The 24,591-nt window shown below is 43.1% G+C and overlaps 1 protein-coding gene across 12 annotated transcripts in view; it reads right to left on the bottom strand.

Annotated features, from left to right (window-relative positions):
• Positions 1–24,591, bottom strand: part of NFIA (nuclear factor I A) — a 257,785-nt gene that overhangs the window by 69,873 nt on the left and 163,321 nt on the right. For all 12 annotated transcript variants that reach the window (XM_075037240.1, XM_075037239.1, XM_075037241.1 and 9 more), the window contains 3 exons: positions 23,590–23,664; positions 13,434–13,551; positions 10,772–10,899 (listed from right to left, as the gene is read on the bottom strand). In XM_075037240.1, coding sequence (XP_074893341.1) covers positions 10,772–10,899; positions 13,434–13,551; positions 23,590–23,664 — 321 coding nt within the window. The remainder of the gene's footprint in view (positions 1–10,771; positions 10,900–13,433; positions 13,552–23,589; positions 23,665–24,591) is intronic.

The following is a 24,591-nucleotide window of genomic DNA, read 5'->3' as shown; positions in this document are numbered from 1 at the left end:
ACATTCCTGGAGGTATAGGATGGCTCTGCAGCCACTCAGCCAAATTGTTACCTGAGCTAACAGGCTGCTAGACAGATTTCTCTGCTTTCCTATGCTCACTGACTGCTGCGGTCAAAGTGTTGGGGCAGCACTTAACTTGAAAGAAAGGAACCAGGGAATGATTTATTCACTACTTCTGGCAGTAAAAAAACCCACTGTGGAGCATCAAGCAAAATGATCAGGCAATGGACAAAAGAAGTGGTTCTTCCTTACACAGCACTGAGTAAAACTGGAACTCGCTGCCATGGGATGTTGTGGGGGCCAAAATAGAGAAAGAGTTAAAAACATCCGAGCACATCTCTGAAAGAATGAAGGCTGTCAAACACAAAGATGCAAGCAGAGTCTCTGGCTCATGAAACCAAGCTGTTTGCTGCCAAAATCCATGAGGCTGTACTCTGAAAAGCATCACTGGATCACTGTCCTGCTGTTGTATTCTTTCCTTAAGTGTCCACACCAGCTCTTGTCAGAGACAGCATACTGGGCTAGGTGAGCCTTCAGTCTAGCTGAGAAGAGCCATTTTTTCTTCTCTGTGGGCACATCCACAGTTTTTGTAGGCTGGAATGTGCTGTACCTGGCAGCTGAGAAACAGGAAAATGAGGTATCCAGCTCAATGAAATTAAGATCTCAGGATTCCTCCTCACTTTGTGCAGAACCAGGGGAACATCGAGAGTCAGCGTGGCAGACACAGTGTGGGAGAGGAAACAAACAAAAGTGATGTAATATGGTCTGCTTCCTGTTCCCGGTCCTGTACCATCTTCTCTCTGTCCCCTAACACCTCTCATTGCACATTTTAACTTTGGGTGAAAATGTTTCCTTTAAAATAAAGCCTGTTTTCTCCTCTAAAGCAAAGATCAAAATGTGTGCACGGAGTACAGTAGCCGCACTGTGTGCTACGCAGTGGAGTGATGGTTGTACTGGGAATGTTAATAAACAGTGCCGAGAGCAGAACTTCTGCATAAAAAAGGGTGTATGTTACATCTCTCCCCCTCTCCCCTGTCTCATGCAATATTTACACAGCTGTGCTTTGTAAAATGTGTAGGGGAGTTTTTTATTATTATTTTTTGGTAATTTATTTACCTAAGATAGGCCAGCATCTGTTTTGCGGTGAGCTTCTTTCACGAAGTTTCACAGTTGCCTTGACTGATGCAAAAGGAGGTCATGGTCCTTACTCAGTGATCCTAAAACCATTTGTTTCAACCACGTTGCCATTCCATTTTGCTAATTTGTGTTCTGCTCTATGTTTTTGGTTTGTCTTCTATTTGGAAAAGTGCATCCCTTGGGGAACTGATCTGGCTAGGTGAGTATTTTAGTTATCTGTTTTATAAAATGCAGAAGTGCACAGGAATTTGCAATAATATGCATCGTTTACTGGCTCTCAATATGTACTGTATATTGGCTCTGAAGACTACTAATATTTTCCAGCTGCCTCCAAAAAAACAAGAGTTCAATGCAGTCTTTGCAGTGGGTCCCTTCCCATGACTGCCTGCACAGGTGATGAAGACTTTTCCTGTGTCCTGAAGAATTAATAAGCCTGAACATTTCTGTACCAGCAGCATACCACAGGAGATAAAATATTGCTTCTGCTTCCCAAACACATTAGAAAAAGCAAGTCTGCTGATCTCAACTGCTAAGACAGCACATGAAAGGAATGCAGTCCATTTCCTAACCAAGATCTAATCTATAGAAGAGTTTATAGATCCAAGTCAACATCCTGAATTGGTCCCAGAAGCAAACAAGAAAACTAGTTCAACTTTTGGAAGACAGGTACAATACTTTCAATGTGTTTAATCTCATTTTGCAATTAAACAGTCCCATGCCACACTATCAGATGATCTTCAAGGATAACTGCATGTTTGACAGACTCCAAATCAGCAAGAAATGCACAGCCATGTTCAAACAGAGGGTGCTTCTGTCCTTCGGAGCTCACCTCTGAAAAGATGTAGAAAGTGTGTGCTTTTGTCCCAATACCAAGGAAGCTTACAGTTTTCACCTGGTGTCAAAAGTGAAGCACAAACCATATCACTGTCTTTGCTTTATGTGTATATGTTAAACAGAATGAGTGCAGAATACGGCTCAGCCAGCAAGGACATATGAAGAACGTTAGGTCCATGGACTACCAATACAGCACTCCCATCACAGGAATCCCATTGTCATCAGGAAGCATTGTGCCAGCCTTTGTCAGGGAATAGTTTTCCATGCACTAAATCTTTCCTATCACTCTGAAAAATTATTCAGATGATGCTAATTGTGTGTGGAGCCAGAAATAGCTCAGGTGATCTTACGGTTGTCACAGCGCACAGAAGATCTGCTTTTAATTTGGTCATTAAAGTCAGTGAAAATAGTATGTATGGGTGATGCTAGCACCAGGCCAGTCGAAAACACAGCTTTAATTTGATATCTGAAGTGAAACACTTTCTGCATTTTTTAATTCAGAACTCCTACAGCTCCATACCCATTTTTAAATGATGCATTTCCTGACATCTGGAATTAGATGCAGGAAGCAGAGCCACAACATTGACTGACCGACTTCTCCGGGACCATACTGAAGGGATGTTTTCCTCAGGGGATTACAGCAAAGCTGAGGCATGTGCTCTAACACTTGCATGGGATTATTAATTTTATTAAAAATGGAAAGTACAGTTTAGGCTGAATCTCAGGGCCAAGTTTCTTGTGTTGTCCAGTGTGTGGAAAAAAAGGAGCCTTTGAGGGATGTGAAAACATCTAGGACTTTTCAGTCTGAACTGACTTTTCAATTGGTAGTTCTTTCCCCACCTCTAACTTCCTTCCATGATTTTGAGACAGTAATGCCAGCAGCATGGCATGTTGTCACAGGTCTCATGCTACTACGTGAATTGCCAAAGAAAAGCTGAGCTATTGATCCAGTGGTAATTTGCTGTCAAAATGACTGTCTGTTACAGCAAATGAGTAGTGTTAATCGTCTGACTTGATGAATGCTATTGCAAAAGACTGACAATGCTCAAAGCACCATTATTGACCTGCTGCATTTTTCCCGGCTCACATTAAATTCTTGATCTCTGCTGGCCTTGACCAATTAGAGTTTAAGTTATCCATTAAGGTGTAGTTCTGGAAAAGTTCTGTTTAAAATAAACAAAAACTTATATTGGTGAGTAACTCATCAACTATGCAGCAGTCTGATTCTGATTGCCTGGCAGAGAAACACACACATTTTGTGCAGTATCTGATAAAAGATCTATAATGTGCTAACACAAACCTATCATGTAGCACCTGTGACTAACAGATTGTGATATCAAAGTCTTGATGCCTAAGTGCTCCTGTAAATGCATTAAACTTTTAGCGGCAGGAACTGTAGACTGCCAGTGACAAGGAGCTGATATGGTATTTCAGTAAAAGTTGATAAGTGTTATTGCTCTTAGAAGAAAAGAAAAATCTTCTGTTCTTGAAAACCACTGGGCAGCTTGTGTTTTGATGGGATACTGTAATGCAGAGAGCAGGGATAAGGGAACACACGGACTCTATGAAAACAAAAAGACACTTAAGAAAAGCTCTGTATTCTACAGTAGCTGGAGTTCCTTGAAGTATGCTCCATTGTATGCTTGACTTCGGGCATCTACCTGTTCACCTGAAACCAACTTCTTAGGTGGCAGCATGCACATGGGGCCATGTTTAATTCCATGTACCGGTAATGGAAGCATGCAAGGTAGCACAGGCCCAAGCACGCTCTGCTTCTTGGCTGTGGCAGAACAAGGATGTTGGAAGACTCTGTAAGTGGGGAGAAATGTGGGAAACCGTATCAAGCCTTGGAGATGAGAAGAAGCATGGGTCTGAATGGGAATGGGGAAATGGGGTGAATGGCAGCAGGAGTCTTAGTCACAGTATACAGTCTAACAAAGCTCAGAAAAAGTTCTTCAGAGGAAATGAACAGTGGAAATTTGCATGAACCTGGAAGGCAACAGGTTCTGTCTGCCATACCGCTCATGGCATCTCTCCAGCTTAACGACACAAATTAGCCTGATGAAATTCTCTCTGCTGTAAACCAAAATGTTCCGGCCACCAGAGAAACATGATCTGTTTCTGACCTCTCATTCGAAGAGCCAAACTATGCCATGGGCTGGAGGTTTGTCTGGTTGTGAAATGTTCCCACTGTCTTAAGATATTAAGTTCAATGGAGGAAAAAATGGCACTGGTGCCTGCTGATAGATGTGTCAAGGTATGTAATGAAGCTGCTGCACAAGGCAGGTACGATCTTAATGGCTATGTGAGTGTGCTGTCTGACTTTTCTTTACACACTGAGAATTGGAGGGCAAGACAATGTCACATCTGGGAAATACTGAGTCAATATAATTGGCAGGGATCCTGGATGTAGATCTCCTCTGATCTAAGGAAAAGGGAAGTTTCCTTGGTTTTGTCTTTCTTAAATGAGTCTATGAGTATCCAAACAGTTCATCTTAAGGAAATTAATGAAGACCATGACATTCCTGTGTCCAGTTATGACCCAGTGAAAACTGTCCACTACAGCAACTCACTGAAAAGTAGTGCCAGAGAATGATTTGATATTGAATACTCTAGGTCTGAAGTTGAATGTCTTCCCAGTAAAAAGGGATTATTTTTCTATTCCTTATTTTGTATAATACATGGTTCTCATGTTTTTCATCATATTTTCTACAGTCATTGGCAGTAATGTAGCACAACCATTGGAAATTTCTCTGAGCTCTGAGTTAGTGTGTGGCGTCAAGTCTTTTGATAAGCCCATAGACCTTTTGCCTGAGGACAGATCAGATGCACTCTGCATCACTGATGCTGGGACATTCTATACATATTTTTATCTTCTAGGTAGTGCCAGGCAACAACTGTGTTTAGGGCATAAAGAATGCATAAAGAACACAATCTAGGATCTCCCTTATACCACTTTCTCTGGCATTTCCAAGATATAATTCCAAACAGACTTTGAAAACAAACTCTTGTGGTCATCTGATCTATGCCTGAATGAGTATTTCTGGTGTGCAAGGCATAAATAAAAGTTTCTCAGTAAATATGGAGAAGAAGTTTTCTTGCATGCTGAGAATCTGCCAAGAAGAAAGCCCATGCCAGATTTAAGAAAAGCATTATTGAAACAAGAGTTTGGACCAGTTGCCTGCATGTGGTTGTTCCATAAGCAGCAACGGGGAGAGACACGGTACCATTAAGTTAGGGGTCACTGTCACTGCAAGGGAAATACTCCAAATAGGAGTTGCAGCTCCTCAGCTGCATAGAAATTGCTCAGAAATCATTTTCAGACAGTCCCATAGATGGTGACATGAGAACAAGCAGCACTAGCCTGAGCGGTGTAGTGAGCAATCATGAGGCTGACTTTAATAGCATCTTTACTACCAAAGACGTGTCCAGCAGTCTAACAGGGAGCTCTCTAGCTTACTGCAGGTTCATATAATATTATCAACTTCATGAGCCCCTGGAACTGTAAATATGTCTTTCAGTCATGCAGTGATGTTATTACTAATTTCTTAAGGTTTTTTGCACTGAAAATCTCATTTGGTTCCTGGGGTTTTCAAGGTGAAGACACACAAGAGCCTAGCACAGCTTGACCAGCAGCAGAACAGCCGGGATGGAGCTGGGGCAAGGGAAAGTGGATGACCACGGTATGAAAAGCCCCATCAGTCTTTCAGTGGAAGAAGGACCACAGAGCTCTATCTATTTTACAAATGGATGCAGTGCTGTAAGTTGGTCAAGACCACAACTGAAGCAGAACTAATTGTCCCTTCAGATATCTCAAGAAGTGCAAGGAGTACAAACATGTACCTTTCCTGGGATTACTGTCCTCTGGGGACCAAACTAACTTGTGGAAATACAAGTACCAGGAAGATCTAAGTAAAGAAACTAATAGGATGCTTTGAATTTGCATCTTAAACATTTTTTCCATGCCACGCTGTAGAAACACAACGGAAGTAAAATTGGCAAATACCATCCATATGCTATACTACAAAATGACTGACAGAGCACAATGTGAACATTACTCCTAGACTGAACCAAGAGAATGCATTAAAAAAATGCATAAGTGGAATACTGATATACATTAACTCAATCTTCTCTTATTATGGAATTAAAGAACTTATACCTGTAATTATGGCTTACCCCCATTACAAGCAGAGCTGCCACAGAACTGAACACGGGCCAGCTTTGTGCATAAGTTCAAAGCCAGTGTGATGTTGCCTTATTTTCTTACTATCATCATCTTTATCCTCCCTTGCCCTTCTTCTCAGTTAACAAGAGTTATGTACTGAAAGTGCTGAGATAAAGTAATGGTAAGGAGGATACCGCAAAAGGTATTTGAAAAGCAGAAGTAATTTACTACATGTCTGCTTTGTTTTACTTCCTAAGCCTTCCTGTTGTGAAAGGAAATTCATCTTTTCTGGCAGACTCCAGCCTTTTTAGGCCTGAGAGCTCCCCAGGAGCTTTCGAGTGCAGGTAAATGGATGCGAGACTCAAGGAGTACAGTACAAGGAACATGGAATTAATGTTGGTTTTTGCTTTGGCTGTCACGTCTGACGTATAAGGAGAGTGCTACAACCTTGCTTGCAGTAAGTATCTAGATGTAAAAAACACAAGGCTGAGTCCTCTGCTCATTACTATGGGTCTGAAATGCCACGAATGGAAAGGTCATGTTACTGGTGGGTGAAGCATGCAGGATCTACACCCAGCAAAGTCTCCACATGAGACAGATGTTGGGGTGCTTCAAGCCCCAGGGCCCCGTGACATAAAAGCGCAGAAGAAGGACTGTGGATGGACAATAGGTGCAGCCTCTATTCTGCACACAGCAGAGACCCCAAGAGTAGGCACAGGGGAAGCATCCACTGCCTAATCTAAATAGCACACAGAGTGGTTTTGTCCTCTTCTGTTCTCCTGCCAGTTTGCACATATGTTCTGAGTATACAGCCTGCCCTCCAAAGACCACTTACAGGGGCAATCACAGGGAAGCAAAGCAGGAAGAAAGTATCCAAAAAGGGAATTTGTTCAAGAGAAAAAAATGGAGACAGATGTAGAGCGACTAGTCACGGCTGGCGGTAAATAACCCTCTGCCTGGAGTGCTCACTTTCTCTAAGAGGAGTTCACATATTCCATTTCATATTTCCTTTCTAAGAAGTCAAATCTTTGTTTTCCTGGCATTTGTTCTTTTTTTTTCTTTCCCCTATATACTTTTTCCCTTCTGTACAGTCTAAAATTGTCTCTCATTTTCCCTTTCCCTTCTACGTTGTGCTCTCTTTCAAGTGCGACATTTCTCCAATCTCCCTCTGATGCAGACCTGATTTCCCTGCACTGTCCCAGGCAACACCTTTTGCTACAGCCCTCTCATTAGTCTCTGTGCCACAAGCACTTCCCTCTGTCTCTACATGTGCGTAAGCATATGGGTGCTTCACACCTGCTCCTGTGTTAAGAGTCCCCACTTTTTCTCATGTGCACACCTCAGAATTAAGCAAATGCAACACACACAGACAGAATATTCATCCTCTCACTCCCATAAACCTGTCAAGGCATATAGGCCAAGAAGCTATCTCTGCATAAATCTAAATCTCCTGCGAGGAAGCAATCTACTCAAAGGCAATAAAGCCAAAGGATATATTATTATCTTTGGTGTGGATCCTACTGGGCTGGGAGGTTGGCTGCTGGCTCCTCTCTGAACTTTCCTTCCCAGCCAGAACAGCCATCCCACAGACAAGTCTAAGCTTCCTTTCCTTGGTCTGATTTCCTCCTCCTGTTGTTTGGCTGGTAACCCAAAGGACAGGGTTTAATTATGGAGTTTGGAAACCTGGCTTACGCTATTCTGCCAGCACAGGATAAAACTTCAGCCTGCCTCCCGAACCAGCATCATTCTGCACCGTTGATACCTGCATTATCCCACGCAGCATAAAATGAACCACATGGAAGAAATGCCAAGTCAAACAAAAAGACGGTTTTAGTCTTTAAACTTCTACTGCGAATTTCAGTGGGAAAAAAACAAAACACTGAAGCTCAAAGATTATTGTATGTTAAAACTGTGCCATCGTTTTGACTGTAGACTAAATAAACAGCCAGGCCTTTCTCTGGACAGGAGAGACATCGGAAAGGATGGATCTGAAACAGGCCCAGGTTCCAGAGCTCCCCTCCTCAGAAAGGAACACTGCGGCAAGCCACCGGGTAATACGGGATGTTAACATCATTTGTACAGCTTTCAGATGACCAATATATTTTCTAGGCAGATGCCCCATCGAAGACTCATAAAACATCTTACCCTTCTGGAGATAAAGCACCCACGTCAAATACAAAGGGCCAGGCGTTAATATCAGACCCACCTGTGATTTTTGAGGTAGGGCAGGGCACTGTGCACAGACCGCAGCAGGATGTGTCCCTCGGGGGGGAGCACCTTGTGCCAGTGACATACCACTGTTGCCCTGGCATGGAAGGACACTTCAGTACTGTTTTGTCCTTCACCACTGATGAGCTGTGGCTCTTCAGGTAATCTCTCTGCCAGCTGTGCTCTTGCAGTGACCCTGTTTTACAAGAAGCTGAGGCAATGAATTCAGAGGACAGGCTGCTGGAAAGCCACGGCAGAAGTATTGGGGTGGGGCTGCATAGATATAGCATAAAGATGGTTTGAAAGTGCATCCCACGCAGGCAGGATAAAGCTCTTTTTCTTCGTAGCTGTGACAGTGATAGATAGCTTGGTGGATCTGAGCTATATCTAGTTGGTACCTGGCTTGAGTCCCTGATGTTGCAAGGTGATTTTCTGCCCTTTCGCAGGCAAGACTAAGCAGAATCTGGGATTTTTCTGTAGTAAGCGAGGAAGGTCATGAGGAAGGAAGAACCTTCTATTCTCTGACTTGTTCTTGCCTTTCTGAGCACCTCAGAAGTTTGACATGGGCAGTTGTGCTTCTTCATGATGGGAACCCAGTGGTGCCAAGAGTGGCGAAGGTGCTTTGGAGGTGTAAAGCTCTTGTCCAGCTCAGCGGCTCAGTGCCACCATCTAGTCAGGACTTGGATGAGACAGAGGTAACGATCACATGTGGGGGAAACCACCAAGAGTGACAGCAAAATTAATAGCCAACCTCTGGCTGTTGCACAAATGGAGAACATTTGTCATTAACAAAGGGTACCCCAAACTTTGGGGGGAGTTAGCTCCCAGTCTGACAATGATGTAGAAGCAGTGATCCAGTCAGCTTTTAGCCATCTGCGTCTGCAGAGGAGGTTGTGATCTCTCCCTTTCAATGGGCGCTGAGCTTTTGTTCGTGTTTTTGCCGCTCCATGAGCAGACTAGTTTAGTACAAGGTGAAGCTCTGCCTTACATCATCTGGAGCCTGGAGCTGATGGAGGAAACAGCCCCTAGTGTCTGCTGAGCAGGACACCTTGCTGAAAACACCAGAGCCCTGGGGACGGCGGCGGCAAGGCAGTCACGGGGAGCCTGGCACTTGTCTGCCTGCAGGTCCACCCTCTCCTCCTGCCAAAGTGCCACATCTGCAGTCAATAAGGGCCCACAAGCTGGCTCCTCCTCATTAGAGGAGAGAGGGCAGCTGGCAGGGGATCCTCCAAGGGCTCCCAGGCGCAGGAATCAGTCCCCTCCCAGTCTGGAATAGCCCAAATTTGGTGACTTTCTGGGCATGCTGTAAAGGACAGCTGTTTGACAGGGTCTCCAGAGAAAGCTATGGGTATGTTTCCTACATGATGAAGGATATAGGTGGCTGGCTAAGTGCCCACAGAACTGATTTTAATGCTGTTCAGGTTGAATTTACTTTTCTGTGCTGTATAGTTCATTATACACAGTGCCCTGGACAAGCATGTGTTGTTTCAAAACAAACCCAAACCATACTATTTTAAATCCAAACAAACAAGAAAGAAAAAAAATAGGTATTGCGAAAGATCCTTTGGGCTGTTTAGAGGGCCTTCTCAGACACTGGGAGGCTGGAGATGAAAGTACTGCTTGCCTTCGTCTAACAAGTAAGACTTATGTTATTTTTATTGGCGATAAATACTCGATTATTTAGCTGTAAGCAAAACTGAGGCATTAACTTTACCTATGCATGTAGCACTGATCCAGAAAAATATTTCCAATAGAATTAAGCACCCAGAAGACCTCAAGATAAGTGATCAATTGACAGTTAAGTATGTAACATAACATAACCCAAAAGATGATCAACAAGAAAGATCACACACTGAGAAGAGGCAGAAAAGCTGCTTCCTAAACCTTACAAAGTGTAACGCCCAGTAATATCTATTTTGATATGAAGCCTCCAATCACACTTCATAGTATTACAGATTAATGAAACAACTCCTTCTGTAAGTCTCTTAAAAGTCATCACTAAGTGAACTCAAGTGTTGTATAATGCTTGAAAAGTCCTTCTACCTTATATAAGTTTAGGGATGTTTATTTAAACAGTACAACTGTAGGGCACAGCCCAGACAGGTACTGCTTTTTGCTAAGCGATTGTCACCGCTTTCCCAGAACTGAATCTGGATGTTTTGACAGAAAAAGACCGCCTATCTTTTGCTGCATTATTTAAATACTTCAGATATTTGGCCAAAATACAGAAGTGACACACTACAGAAACATTCACAGCTGCAGGAGCAATAAAACCTCTACAATATTTTCATTAGACTGACCTTTTCTCAGAAGAAGTTACAAGATGTTTAGAATTGATCACCTTCCTATACAGCATTCAGTGTATTCTGATAACAAAGCAGAGCAACTGGAGATGATGTTCTTGGGCTCCTGAAAGCCGTGGCTTACCTGGCTCCACTTCATGCCATCCACTTGACTGGCTGCCACTTCCTGGAGAGCGCCCTTGGCTTGTATAAAACGGCTCCTCACCAGGACTGTCCATCTCATCCTCCACAGACTTGAGACGTTTTGTAGAGCTGAGAAATAAAAACACATAATAAATACTATATGCATGCAAAGGAACAAAGGCACTTCTGTTGGGACATATCTTGCTAGCCCTGTTTGAGACTAACTTGGCTATGGAAACTATAACAGATTTGGGCTCTGAGAAGGGGAAGGTATAAGAAGTCCCGCACAGCCATCCTGCCCGCCCAACCTCTCAACATCCACTTTTTGTTTCTGATTTGCTTCGTTGCCAATGACTAAGCTTCTGTGAGATGATACAAACCAACCTCTCACAGAGTCCAGACTGAAGCCCTAAACACATATTAGTTTAACTAGAAGGTAGTTTAACATTTAGGCTTTCATAGATCAAAAAGTAGGACATTTTTCAAAGCACATAGAGGTCAATAAAAAGGGAAGAATTTAATTTGTATTTCATGATTTTTGCAATTTGAATGAATATGGTAATGACACACAAGACTTATTTTAACTGTCAGATTTTTCCATATCTTATTCTGGAAGACAAATTGTTTATCAGTTCAAACTTCTATTTTCAATCTTTTAACCATAGCCATTAAATTAACCCAGAATGCAGTCCCATAAGAAGAAGCGTAGACAAGTGAATGATGGAAGAATCCATTCTTGGTTCAAATGTTCACGTTATCCTACAAGTATAAGCATTTTACTCTGCAACTGTGTGCCACCAAGCATAAAAAGCCCCCAACAGGTATCTCTGTCCAGTGCCAGTACTAAAGGAGTCCCTTGTAATATATCACACCTCCCTCACCAAAGGCTCAGGAGACAGAAGAGCCCTTTCAGTGGTCTCTGGTGGCCACTGACTCAGACTCTGGTAGTTCTGCAGGGAGAGGATCCCAAAGCCAAAGACACTCAGCTTGGCTCTGTTTTCTATAATGAGTTGTACAGACTGCGTGGGGACATTACTGAGAATTTAACTTCTAAGTACTTTTCCAAGGCTGGGTCAGCTCACTTTTTTCACCAAATCTGTATTCTATTAAGACTTAAGGCATTCAAGAACAGGCTCTGCTGTGTAGGGGGAACATATTTAACAGACATAAAATATTCCACTGCAATTTCTATTGGTTTAAAACTTGCAGCCTCTCCGCAGCTCCCCACCCGAAGCTCTGCACAGGTAGGAGCTGGCGGGTATGCAAAATCAGTTTGTGAGAAACAGGAAGAATAAGTCTTGCGGTATGCGTGGAATGCAGGTTTGGCCATTCCTTAATTTAGAGAATTGTTATGTGTCAATAGGGGAAATTGTGTGCATACAATATAATTACCGCCTGATAATTCTGCTGAGTCTGTGTATTTAAGGAATATTTTTTTTTCTGACTGGGAACAGCCTAATGAGAGGAAAACAAACATATTACCAAGTTATTAACTACCCATGCTGTTTATAATTAGCTCCTTATCAGTGGTAGCTATTTGCAGAAGAATGGGAGAGCAACAACTGAGCTCTCAAGTAACATTAATAACCTCACTTTTTTGCTTCTGGAGTCACAAGTAAATTCTACCTGAGAATGGTGCTAATGATGAGCACTGTAGGGTATGCAGTTTACACGCAAAAAAGAAAGAGCACAAAGTTTTTAATTGATGTGTAATGGGAATTGTAGTCACTGAGCTTCATAATGTGCACACTAAGTGCAAGATGTAGAATGTTCTTCCAATCATTGCAAACTGTAAGAAGTTATTGCTAAGAGCCTCTCTAAAGATTTATTTTTTAAATAAAAACAACAGCTATATTCAAACTATAGAGACTTTTTACATGTGTACTTGCTTACTGCAAAGCTGGTGGCACAGCAGAGTGAGATAAAAACGTAAAAGAAACTTGGACTGAAGTTAGAATTTCTTGTCATGTCTTTGAAATAAGTGATCTATTTTGGCTGCGGGGGAAAAAAAATCAATCTGGTTCCTTAATAGTGTTCAAGGCTAGTAGAGTGACTGGGCTTGTTTATAAATCTAATCTCATGGATGGTTAAAGTGAAAGGTAAAAAATAAAAAATATCCATGTTTGATAGTTGGCATCTAAGCCAAAATCAAAATCAGACTGGGTAGTCATCTGCATTAATAATTCAGTTTTCCAAAGGATGAGTCGCAAATATCTAAATCCTATATGAAAACTAGAATGTGTTCTAGGACAAGGTTTTAAACCTATGTTAGTCTCACAGATAACAATTTTTATGATACAGAATGCATACAAGTCTATCTTAAGACTTTCCTGCTAGGACAAAGTGGCACATCTCAATATGCTCCAAATTCTCCTCTGCCACAAGTGAAACTCCAACAATTCCAGTGGAACTTCTCCTGATACACTGAGATACAAGCCAGAAGTTACACAAGTCAATGCAGCAGTTTTTCTTCCAAGCTTGTACATATAAAAAGAACTTTAACAGCAATCCAGTTGAACATTCAGCTCTGTGAATCTGAAACAGCTCCACACCTTGAGGCCCCCAAACAGCTTGTCAAAGAATTTAATGGTTACTTTCCCAGATGAGTAATGATGCTGGCCTGGGTTTCCAAGTAACCTGGTACTAGGCAGAGATTAAATTACCTGGTAGAGGATGTGCTAGGTAAAGACCTCCTCATTGCTCCTGGGCTCATGCTGTAGTATGAAGAACTTTCCAAATCTGAGAGGGAGAAATTAGGGCCTGTTCCTGCAGCTATCGGTGCTAGGGAAACAAAAGAGATTGCAGTCAGTAAGTCATGTGAATAAAGCATGAATTGCACTTCAAAATCACTTTCTTCTTCCTCATGAGTGTGTTTAGTTTCATGATGAGAACAGGTGGGACATGGAAATTAGGAAATGCTAACGGTAACTGGCATTGCAATCAAGAAGATATAAATTTTATCAAGAATACAATGTTCTATGACATAGACTTTTTCTTACATTCCTCCAAACGTATTCTTTTAAAAAAAAATAAATAATTACAGCAAGACTTCCTTTAAGCCCTGCTTTTCTATTAATATAATTCTAACATTTAATGAAACTTGTTGCTTTTGCTTTTAGGACAACATTGCATCTATTGGCATAGTTACAAATAGGCTGCATCATCCCGGTAGTGTGCTTGGCATAATCTATAAGCAGTATAGGCAGGGAAATACACACCTCAGGACCTTTGGTATATACGTGATGTACATCCACAAGCACAGAGGTTACAAATGCTCCTTGGAGAAAGCACATAAGCAGATGAGAAACCTGAGTTCTTTTCTGCCTGCGAACATCTGAGTTTTCCTCTGGCCTCTCCTCCAGCTAACTCAGAGCTAGAGACATATGACTCTCCAAAACTTCTATCCAGCAGTTAGCTTCCACTGTTCACCTCTCATTACCTTACCCAGCACCTAAGTTTTATTGTAAGGGAGATAAATACCTTTAATTTTCCTGTCCTAGAGCCTTTGTTTTACATTAAAACATTATGAATTCCTACACACCCTGAAGTTTGCAGGCACAAGCCTATGAACTCCATGTGCCATATTCCTCTCAGAACAGAAAAGCAACAGAGCAGTTAGTTTAATGTTAAAGTCAACCGATAATGCACTTCACAAAAAAACCCACTATACAGCAAATGGTACCATATCCACTGTTGCTGTTCCAGTGCTATTTACAGGACAATACAACTTTGGGAGCTGACAATTACAGATCATGATTTTCTCTCACATTTCAGAGACATCTGAAAAAGGCCGTACTGCACAATAAAATGCACAAGCTTGGCCTGGAACGTATTGTCTGAGAGCCCTGATTCAGAGCAACAAAGACGAAGCAGTCTCAATGCCACACAAGGATGCTGAGCCAAGTTTAATCTTTGGTCTGAGAATCTGGCCCATTTTCAAACATGAAAAAATCTTTCACTCCGACGGGGCAGGAGTGAGGAAATGAAGACAGGATAGCTCCTATCACCCAGCTAACATGTCTGGGCTGAAACACAGGCTTCTGGGAGTGCTGCCATTGACTGTAATGGGGCCAGTATTTCACCCCAAGTCTTAAGGAGCTCACAATGTCAGATTTGACAGAGGAATAATGTAACTTTGCAGCTGCCTCATCATCCCCACAAGACAATTAGTTGTTGCTTGGCAAGGATCTTTTAAGAACGTCATTGAGACAGAAAGGGAACAGCCTGGATAGCGACGGACTTTTAAAAGCATGGGACGGAAAATACACAACACCATTAAAACTTGAGAAAATCTGGAATGATCATTAAAAGGAATGAAGTTGGGAAGTAATTTATGACGAGAACACTCAAATCCTTTGTTATCTTTTCTTAACTGTCATACACTTCCTGCACACTGGTATATAAGAGGGTGTGTTAACAGAGAGAAAGAAAAATTAAGCATAGTAAAATTAACTTGTTTTATCAATTCGTGCTTTCTGCAACAGTTTCCTGACAGCAGCTACAAGAGGCTGTAAAACTGATGAATTTGCATGGAAAAAGAAACCGGTGTAAGTAATTTGTGTAAAAGGTAACACGGACATGGACTGCTATAATTCAGACACCCTGCAGATAGCAGACTGCTGCAGTGTGAGCAGTTATGGGTTAGAAAAATGACCACACTGCAGTCAGTCTGACTTGAATGGAAATCAATCATAAAGGTACTCTCTGCAGCATCTACTCCACAGTTTTCAGCAACTTCCTTGCCAAACAGATTTGTGCTCTGTAAACCCTTTGCTGATCAATTCCTCTGCACCCTCTACCTCCCAAAGCCTAACTTACAGTTTAAGCATACTATTTTCCAAACAGGAACATAAAAAGGCAAGCACTAAATTAAAGCACAGTTTCTTTCTGAGGCACTGTGAATTTCCTAGGCATTGCAAGATTTATGAAACAGTTTTATTCCAAACAGAATGGAAGAAAAGCTGGTATGTGGATAACGCTTCTCTTCTTTCTCTCACCCCCCCCTCTGTTTATCGCTCTCTCCCCAAATCCTGGACATTCCTGTTCCAACCCTTGGATTGGCCCTATAGGAAAATGAAATGTATCGCCAGAGCAGGGATGAGGTAGGAACAACATACTGCTAATGCTGTGTAAACTCAGCACAAAGTAGAAAGGGCTAATCACACAGTAATTTCCACCAGAGCAAATGTGAAGGATGCTTTGTTTGTCACAGGCCAAACCACCTTGCCACACTCAAGAGCCTGTTTGCAGCCCGAGGGTTAAAGAAGAAAACTCACCTCTAACAGACACTAACAGATCTAAGCAGCAGAGGTTAAAGTGCCTGGCTGGCCTATGGTGGCGAGTACCTGACACAGGAGCCACGATCCTGCCCCAACCAGCTCAAGGTCTCTGGCCCTAGAAGTGCTGTGGCAAACGTTGCACAGGGCTAAGCTGTTCTGAAATCCCTTCTCCTGCCTGCCTGACGGGCACTCATTTGGTGCCTGTCTTTCAGCAAAGGGTATTTGTACCTTTGCTTGCAGTTACCCCATTTACTATCATAAACCACAGCAATGTGCCGACGTGCAGAGCCCACCCTGAGACTCTCAGGAGGAGGTTAATGTTTTTCATCCGCATGGCAGAAGGTCGCTTCCTCTTCCCAGCTGGAATTTGGTTGAAGCCCTGTGTGCTTTCTGTCTCTGCTTCAGCCTCAGTGGAGCTGAGCCAAAGCTTACACCTCCTGCGATGGGCTTCGTCTGCGGGAAGCTCGCTGCCCCACATCCGCCTCCTCTAGTCACCCTTGCGTTTTGCAGTGCAACATGCCACGAGAGTGGGCACAGCGCAGCTAGCCCAGCCAGGAGGCATCCAAGACCACTCCAAATGGCTTTTCACGCTGCCTTTGTGGACTGTCCGCCTCGCATGGGCCCAGAAAGCTGATGGGAAGGGAACACTTGCATTTATTTGCAGGATTCCCTGCAAAGGCTGCAGCTCTGAAAAGTCAGCAAAGGGATCAAAGTGGTGCAAACCGTGCCCAAGCTCTATCTAAATTAAACCTCTTCATTGTGGCATCTGACAATCCACCATGAAACCTCCCTAACCCCCTGTTCCTATGCCCCGGGAACACGCTCTGTCCCCGCATGAAGCAACAGCATGGTTGGGCAGTTCCACTCGAGCACAGCCGGCTGTTACACACTGCAGCCTGCAGAAACTCCAGGCAACGACATTAAAAACATGCCATTTCCCCCCTAAGAAATGCTCTGCAGCAAAAAGTGACCTTCTGATAGCTCAGGAACGTCTCCCAAACAGGAAAGGATGTCAGAAATTGCAGTTGTGAGTCAAAACAATAGTCTCCACCTACGTGCCGGCATCAAGATGTCGTCCGGCCCAGGGCTCCGACCTGGCAGGGGGTGAGGAGGAAGGACCCCTCTTCCCCTAACACCCAGCCTGCTAATGTGCGCAGGCTTTCTAAGCAAACAGATGCTGGCCTCAGCTCCCATTCCAGCTGCTGGCATCAAAAAAAAATCCCTGTGCAGATGAGACACGTCTTGCTTGCTCTGAGGGGCAGGAGGAGCTAGTTTGCCCAAGAGGAGGAGGAGGAGGATGGTGGGTGCCTCTGCCTGAGCACCAGCCCTGTGCTACTCCTGCGGACATGGGGCAGCATCGCCCCTGCTGCCAGCCTGTTCCCTTCGCTGCCAGCTTGTTAGCTCAGATCCTCACCCGAAATGTCAAGAAAAATAACAGAGAAATTAACGAAAAGCCCTCTGACTTAACCCAATTGGAATATTTATTTTGAAAAATTTATTGAATTACAGAACAGGAAACCCACTAAATAAAACCAGCCAGGCTGGCATTTGTCTTCCTTGGAATACGGCACTCTCTTTTAGTCATGTTAATATTTAGTTTCTCTTTTTTCCATTTTTATGTATTTATTTTTACAAAGGGGCTGGGATGTGACTAAGATCATTACATGTGTAACACTGCAGCAAAGTGATAATGTGTTTAAGGTTAAATGGGAGAAACATGACATTTGACTAATAAACTTTTTCCTGAGTTGTGACTCCATAAACAAAGGGAAACACACTGCGCTGCTGCTGCTGAGAGGAAAGGGGAGCTGGGTGGTTTTTTTTTCGCAAGGCCTTTGTTTTCTACACACTGTATCGTTAGATTCAAAGAGGTTTTGCCGAATACAACAGATATGAAATGTGTGATGTTCATTTTAAAATTACAAGTACAGCCTGCTATTGACCATCTAATTATGTTGAGTTCCATTTATAAACATAGCTAACCACTAAGTTTATAGAGACTTTTTGTGCTGCTTTAATAGGATATTGATCGAGAGCAAGGTTTGAGTGGACTGCCATTGAATTGTGTAATGGCATACAAAAGGCAAGGTCACGGCAACTGTTCACTCTATGCCTGCAGTCTATTTTTTATTATAATCTTTTTTTCTTCCTCTCATACCCAAGCCCACACAGTGTGTTTTGGATAGCAGTGCTTTGCTAAGGAATATAGAGTATTTTTTTAAATGTTAATTTTCATGCTGCTGACTTTAACTACCTTCACTACTGTAATGCTTAGTATAGCAGAAAACATACAGGCTGCTGTTTAGAGAGAGCTGTTTTATTATACCGTGGCTTTCACACACGTGCTCTGCGTGGAGGAGAGCCTCTTCTCCCCTCCTGGGCTACAAGAAGGCAGCAGCATCCTCCCTGCCCCTTGCAGCTGCTTGCCTGGCCCAGACCCACGACAAGGAGCCGGGCCACCCCACACCTTGCCATAGGCATCCAGTACACGCTGGGCTTCGCAGGACCTTCCCTGCCGTTTGTTTCAGCTGTACCTGGCCAGTGAATGAAAGGCACGAGGAAGCTGCATTTCCTCCGTCACATCCACGCTCCATGCCTGGAGCAGCGGCAATTGCTTTCATTTCTAGCACTTGTCCGCCTGCCTCATGGCAAGGACGGTTTCAGCTCCTGCCTCCATCGCTAAAGGTGCCGCTAACCAAGTCTAGCACCCGCTGCATCCAGCAGCCTCAGTGTTGCAGGATCCCGAGCTTTCCAAAATGCCTTGGCCACAAAAGCACCTCTTACCTGTGGAATTAGTGTAACTGTTTCAGGGATAATTAGCTGGACCGTTTCTGTGTTTATACAGGAGCACTAAGCAACTGTATGTACGCTTGTGTGCTTGTGGTTTCACTGGCTCATTAGAAGGATTAAAAGTCACCCCACTTGCTCCGTACAGCTCCTTACTGCACACAGCTAACATCTTAAAACTCGAAGCGTGGCATTTTCAGTCCAGGGCGCAGTCAGAATTCCCTTGTTTATCAGCATGAAGAATGATGTCATTTTGACAAATAACACAGCACAAAACAAATATGTTTGATTTGGCTCTAGTGAATGTTCATAAATCCTAAATCTTTCTTCACATCCTGGGCAGTGCAGTTTATCTGGCTGCTTGAAGGACCTCCAAGGGAGGAGATCTTCCCAGCAGCTCTCTGCACAAGAGCACATGGTGCAGACTCAAAGCCAAGAGGGGAACCGCGTTCCCCATGCCTCTCTCCCTGCTCTAGCCTGCCACGGCCTCCCAGCCTCTGCCAAGTGAACGGGACTGTACACTTGGCTGTGGCTTGGCACCACAGCCACCCCTCTGCCGGCACCTTTTGCAGAGGGTATTCTCCAGTGCCCTGCAGATAGCTGCACACAGTGAGTGGAATATTTTCCTAACAAGGGTAGAGAGGGAGAAGGTTTGCTTCGCCAACGGCTGGCTGTCAGTTCACAAAACCCATACATCCCCAACGCTTCTACTTTTGAGACTTTTGTTGTCAGCCCAAACCTCTCTAGGGATGGAAGAATGAAGTCTCTGTTATCTGAAGGGGTCTCCCCAGTATCTGGGGTGACAGACATCACACAGAAAGGAGCTCACACCCTTTGCCTGCTAATAATGTAGGAAAACTGACAGCATGGTCTGCAACATTCACATCAGATGAGGTGGAGAGGGGTCTATCTGTTTTTCAGATGAACATTTATGATCTGCTTTCTCTATTTTACTAGGCTCTGCAAGATTCAGTAGCTCGGCAGCATTTCAAAAGAAGATCTGCATCTATAGGACTGAAGAAAGCAAGTTTCTATTACCAAAACAGTCTAGACTTGTTCAATAGCTCACAGAAACTGTGATGATCAGCACTGATAGGTAAGATAGATAATGGTAACAGCTGACCTTTCGTTTGATTAATTCATGCCCCAAATTTGCATGATGGAGACAACTGCCTATTACTTGAGATTCCTTGTCATGTGGATCTCTGGGAACTTTACTAAATAAACCTGGCACATAATTGCTACCAACAATATTTTGTAAGATTAATTTTAGATAACAGCAGCCACAGGCCAGTTAAAACTGTGGGAAATCACTTATTTCTATCATCATTTTATCAAAAGCAAGCATGGAAAGAAAAATGACAATGGGCATACACAAAGATAACCTCTTTGTAAAGCAAACACAGAGCACGCTCAGGAAGAGAGCAGACACTAACCATGAGGGCCCACTATGGACAGGCAGGCTTGTTCCTTCCCTAGCCATGGTGGCTTCTGAAGGAGCAATGACTTTTTAGAAAGTAAAAACAGGAGAATGGAATGAGGACATTTTGATTATTCAAGCTACAGACTGTTAATAACTGCTACTGAGTCTGGATGATGACTGCTCATAAGCTGAGCTCCCCAGCATGAAAATAACTCACGGACTGGTCTCAAATCAAGACACAGGAACCTGTAGACAACCCAGCAAGGGTTATATTGAAAAGCACACTCTTTAAAAGATCTTGCCTGCCAATTTAGGCAAATATGCAGCAATTACTTTGTTGCTCTATTATGTTAAATAATTCTTTGAATATGAGCATGCGAATTCATACTGACTTCACCGGGAATTTGATGCTAGACTCTACACTAAACATATCCTACTGGGTAGCCACGGCATGTCAGGCTGTGGGCTTCTCAGACCTCATAAAGTAAACAAGGTTACGGCTGGTCAGTACATGTCTGGGGCATCTCCAAGGAAAATCCAGGGTGCTATCAAAAGCAGCGTAGCTAAATCAGTTGCTGGCACTCTTCCCTCTGAGTCAGTTCTGAAGTGATATCCCGATAGGCTATGGGGACACTATTTTTGGTAGAGGTGCTGGCTTGTAGACAGGATATAAAACTGAGGTCTTGACCTCCCAGGATTATTAAAGAGCCCATGAAAAAGAGTGCATACTCCTGTGTCTGGAACAGATAAAAGCTGAATCTTTTTATTTTGCCCACCAACACGTTCTTTCTTATTTCCGATAAAGTTCACGCCTGTCCTGCTCTTCCTGCGTGCAGGTGCCCCTTCCTTGGAGGAGCTGCACTTCAACGGCAAGCAGAGGGAACATCTCAGACACACTTCATAGTGCGCAAAACATGCTGAATGCTAGGCTTTCTGATACACAATGTTTTAGTTTAGTTACAATAAAATATCATGGAAAATTAATAAGCATGAAACATGATGCTCGTGAGGTCAATGCCAAACTCTCAGGGAGGCTGGGACTGGGGCTGGCTGTGAAGGCTCAAGCCCTGAACGGGGGCAGTTTTCTAGCAGCCCTGTCCTGTGCGCACATGAAGCACGGCTGACAGAGTCCAGAGGTAGTTCTGCTGTGTAGGGCTCCTACAGCGAAGATAAGATTGTGGTGAAGTGGGATGCCTTGCAGAGGGGGAGGGTGAATCCTTTGGGCTTCAAAAGCCTTACGCTGTCACACTGAAATAAAGTGACATAACACGGAGACATTCAAAGACTGGTGATAACTTGGTTTTGTCCACCATGGTTGCAGGTACCAGCAAGTTAGTACACACAGTACAGTGAGTTAGATGTCAAAGTCCCTATTTAAGCACTTCAGTAAGTGAACTGATTTGCAAATGTGCTGAGCACTCAGCAGCTACTCTTGACTTCTAAGTCCTCTTAACTTTGTCCTTTTCACAAAATTCCCACCAGTTGTCAGGGAAGAAAAATCAGGAGAAATGTCTGCCTCAAACTTTTTCTCTCTCTGTCTCTCCCTCCAGCACATATAACTCTGGCAGTCATGTATCTCCCACTTGTCATGCTTTCCTTGTAGCATCCTATTTTTGAATATAAAGCCAATTTACTAGCTAGTGCAAGTCTTTCCAAAAGAGGAAATAAAACAGGAAAATCCTTACAGAAACTCTGTGTTCTGACTCAAAACCATAGATTCTCTGCTAGGTTTGTGCCAGTTAGATTCCAGCCCCGGAAGGACTTAAACTACATGCTCAGAGCCAGTACACAAACAAATATTCCTGATGTCTAGGAGGAGAACCATTTTTATCACTGTCTGTGCTAGAGAGATTGGTTACAAACCCTAAGGTTTTAAAGAGGTATGTAGTTGCGTAGTTGAGTGGTTCACCTGGAGCAGTGGCAATTGGTGACAATGTGATGTTACTGCACAACTCTACACCAGCTGCAGAAAAGATCCCCAAAGGACTGGTACCTATGGCCTTGGCTTACCAGCAGTCTCTCTGCAAGAAACTGTCCATACTCTCTCCTTGGACTATCTGGATTATGTCATAGCAAAATACAATCAATGCACCTTTGATCAATGGAACAGGGTGGTGACAGGTACTCTTAATTCAGAGTTGTTAGTGAGTATTGACAAGCCTGTAATGATCATGCTGCAGTGTGTCATTCATGCTGGGGGCATTAGCATTCTTTAAAGGTCAAAAAACAAATCCCTCTAGAAGACAGAATTCCATACAGTTAATGGAAAATGCAGGCCTTGCGAAGTCAAGATGTATGCCTCTGCACAAGTCTTGGAGCAAGTCCAGAGGAGGGCCACAAAGATGATCAGGGGGCTGGAGCACCTCTCCTATGAAGACAGGCTGAGAGGAGAGTTGGGATTTTTCAGCCTGGAGAAGAGAAGGTTCTGGGAAGACCTTAGGGCAACCTCCCACTACCTAAAGGGGGCCTACAAGAAAGCTAGAGAGGGACTTTTTACAAGGGCATGTAGTGATAGGACAAGGGGTAATGGCTTTAAACTGAGAGAGGTTAGATTTAAATTAGGTATAAAGAAGAAGTTCTTCACTGTGAGGGTGGTGAGGCACTGGAACAGGTTGCCCAGAGAGGCTGTGGATGCCCCATCCCTGGAGGTGTCCAAGGCCAGGTTGGATGGGGCTTTGAGCAACCTGGTCTAGCAGAAAGTGTCCCTGCCCATGGCAGGGGGGTTGGAACTAGACGATCTTTAAGGTCCCTTCCAACCCAAACCATTTTACGATTCTGTGATTCTACGAACTGAGGTTATCAGAGCCGAAATTGGTACAGTTGTTGGCATTATTAATGAGTTCATCAATTTGCAGGTGTAGAAACACATGTACGCATGCCATGGATGAACACTGCAATTCTTATGTAAAAGTGGCATAAGAAAATTTCCAGGTTTATGTGCACAGATCATGTCATTTCCAGAGGTATGGTTAAAATACAGTCCTTGGATCCTGCAAGGGATCCACTGGATAAGCTGACCTCTATAGGCTTTTATCTGCACTCTGATACAGAGTCTGCCCACTTTCAGCTGGGTACCAGACAAGCTTATCAACTTGCACATGCAAGTTTGCAGAATTAAGATTTTTTCATTTACTTTAAAAAATCATGCTATTTTATTTTCCCATGTTAAAAGATGTGGCACACAAACACTGCCCACTGGTGAGAAGTGGGGAGAAGAGACTCTCAATTTTCAAGACACTGTTTCTGAATTGGGGAAGGGGCATGATAAGAATCAAAGAAAAAAACTGGGATTGCAGAAACCACATAAACCGGCCACAAAATGATACTTACTTTGTGAGACTCTTACTAGCTCAGTCACACTGAAAACACCTGATGTGACAAAACTGTCCTGGAAGCCCAAATGTCCTACAAAACAAACAGAGTGAGAGAACTGCGATTAGCTTTAAGCATTTAATGACAGTATTCTCAAGTACTTTACTTTCATTTAGACTTAAAATGTGACATCTAATTTCCCACTTAGCAGTAATTATTGTTTATGTAGGTGGGTAACTAGTCATACAGCTATGTAGGCTGCTTTGTGGTTTCTATCTAGAGGTTAGGAAAGCTAACATGACACATCAGCAGGGAGATTTTTACATGTTAAAGCATCTCAACAGGAAATCTGAAACAAAAGAGGACTATTTTAATAAACGGTTACCTTGGATGACCCCTAATGACTTCAAAATTGAAATGAAAATACTGTACCTAGGAAACAGACAGGACAGCTAAGTTCCATAATCGTTTTAAACATTATTCTCTAAAGAAACATCTGATCAGGATTATCTACCCATTCATTCAAACAAAACAAGATTTAAAGATGTACTCTTCATTTTTCTAAGGTTACATTAGGGAAATCTTAAAATAGCAGCTGGTTAAAAAAAATTAAATGAATGTCTTTCCCACAAAAAAAAAAAAATTCTAACATTTAAAACTAGCTTTTGAAAAGAAAAATAAATCTCTGCATAAGAAAACTATTAACTTTGAGCTTTGGACTGTCTTTAGGAACCAAGGCATACGCTTCCACGCTGGCCTCCCTTGTGCAAGGAATGCCTCTACACTTGGTATCAAAATGTTATTACACTTTACATAACAGTATTTTCCTTCTTCTCTGAAAACATGCCTACCACCAAATGTTCATTTAATTTTCACGGGTATGATCAATTACAAAAGGAGCAGCTTTCGGGCTGCAACCCAGTGTAAGTGTGTGGAGTGGGATACAGCAGTTCACGCGGGACATAGCTGGACTTCAATTAGATGTCTGCAGTTAGTCGGCCAGACTGACATCCTGCTTTT

The sequence above is a fragment of the Buteo buteo genome, chromosome 10 (assembly GCF_964188355.1).
Source record: "Buteo buteo chromosome 10, bButBut1.hap1.1, whole genome shotgun sequence".
Taxonomy (NCBI): Eukaryota; Metazoa; Chordata; class Aves; order Accipitriformes; family Accipitridae; genus Buteo; species Buteo buteo.
This window is presented reverse-complemented; position numbering and strand designations above follow the sequence as displayed.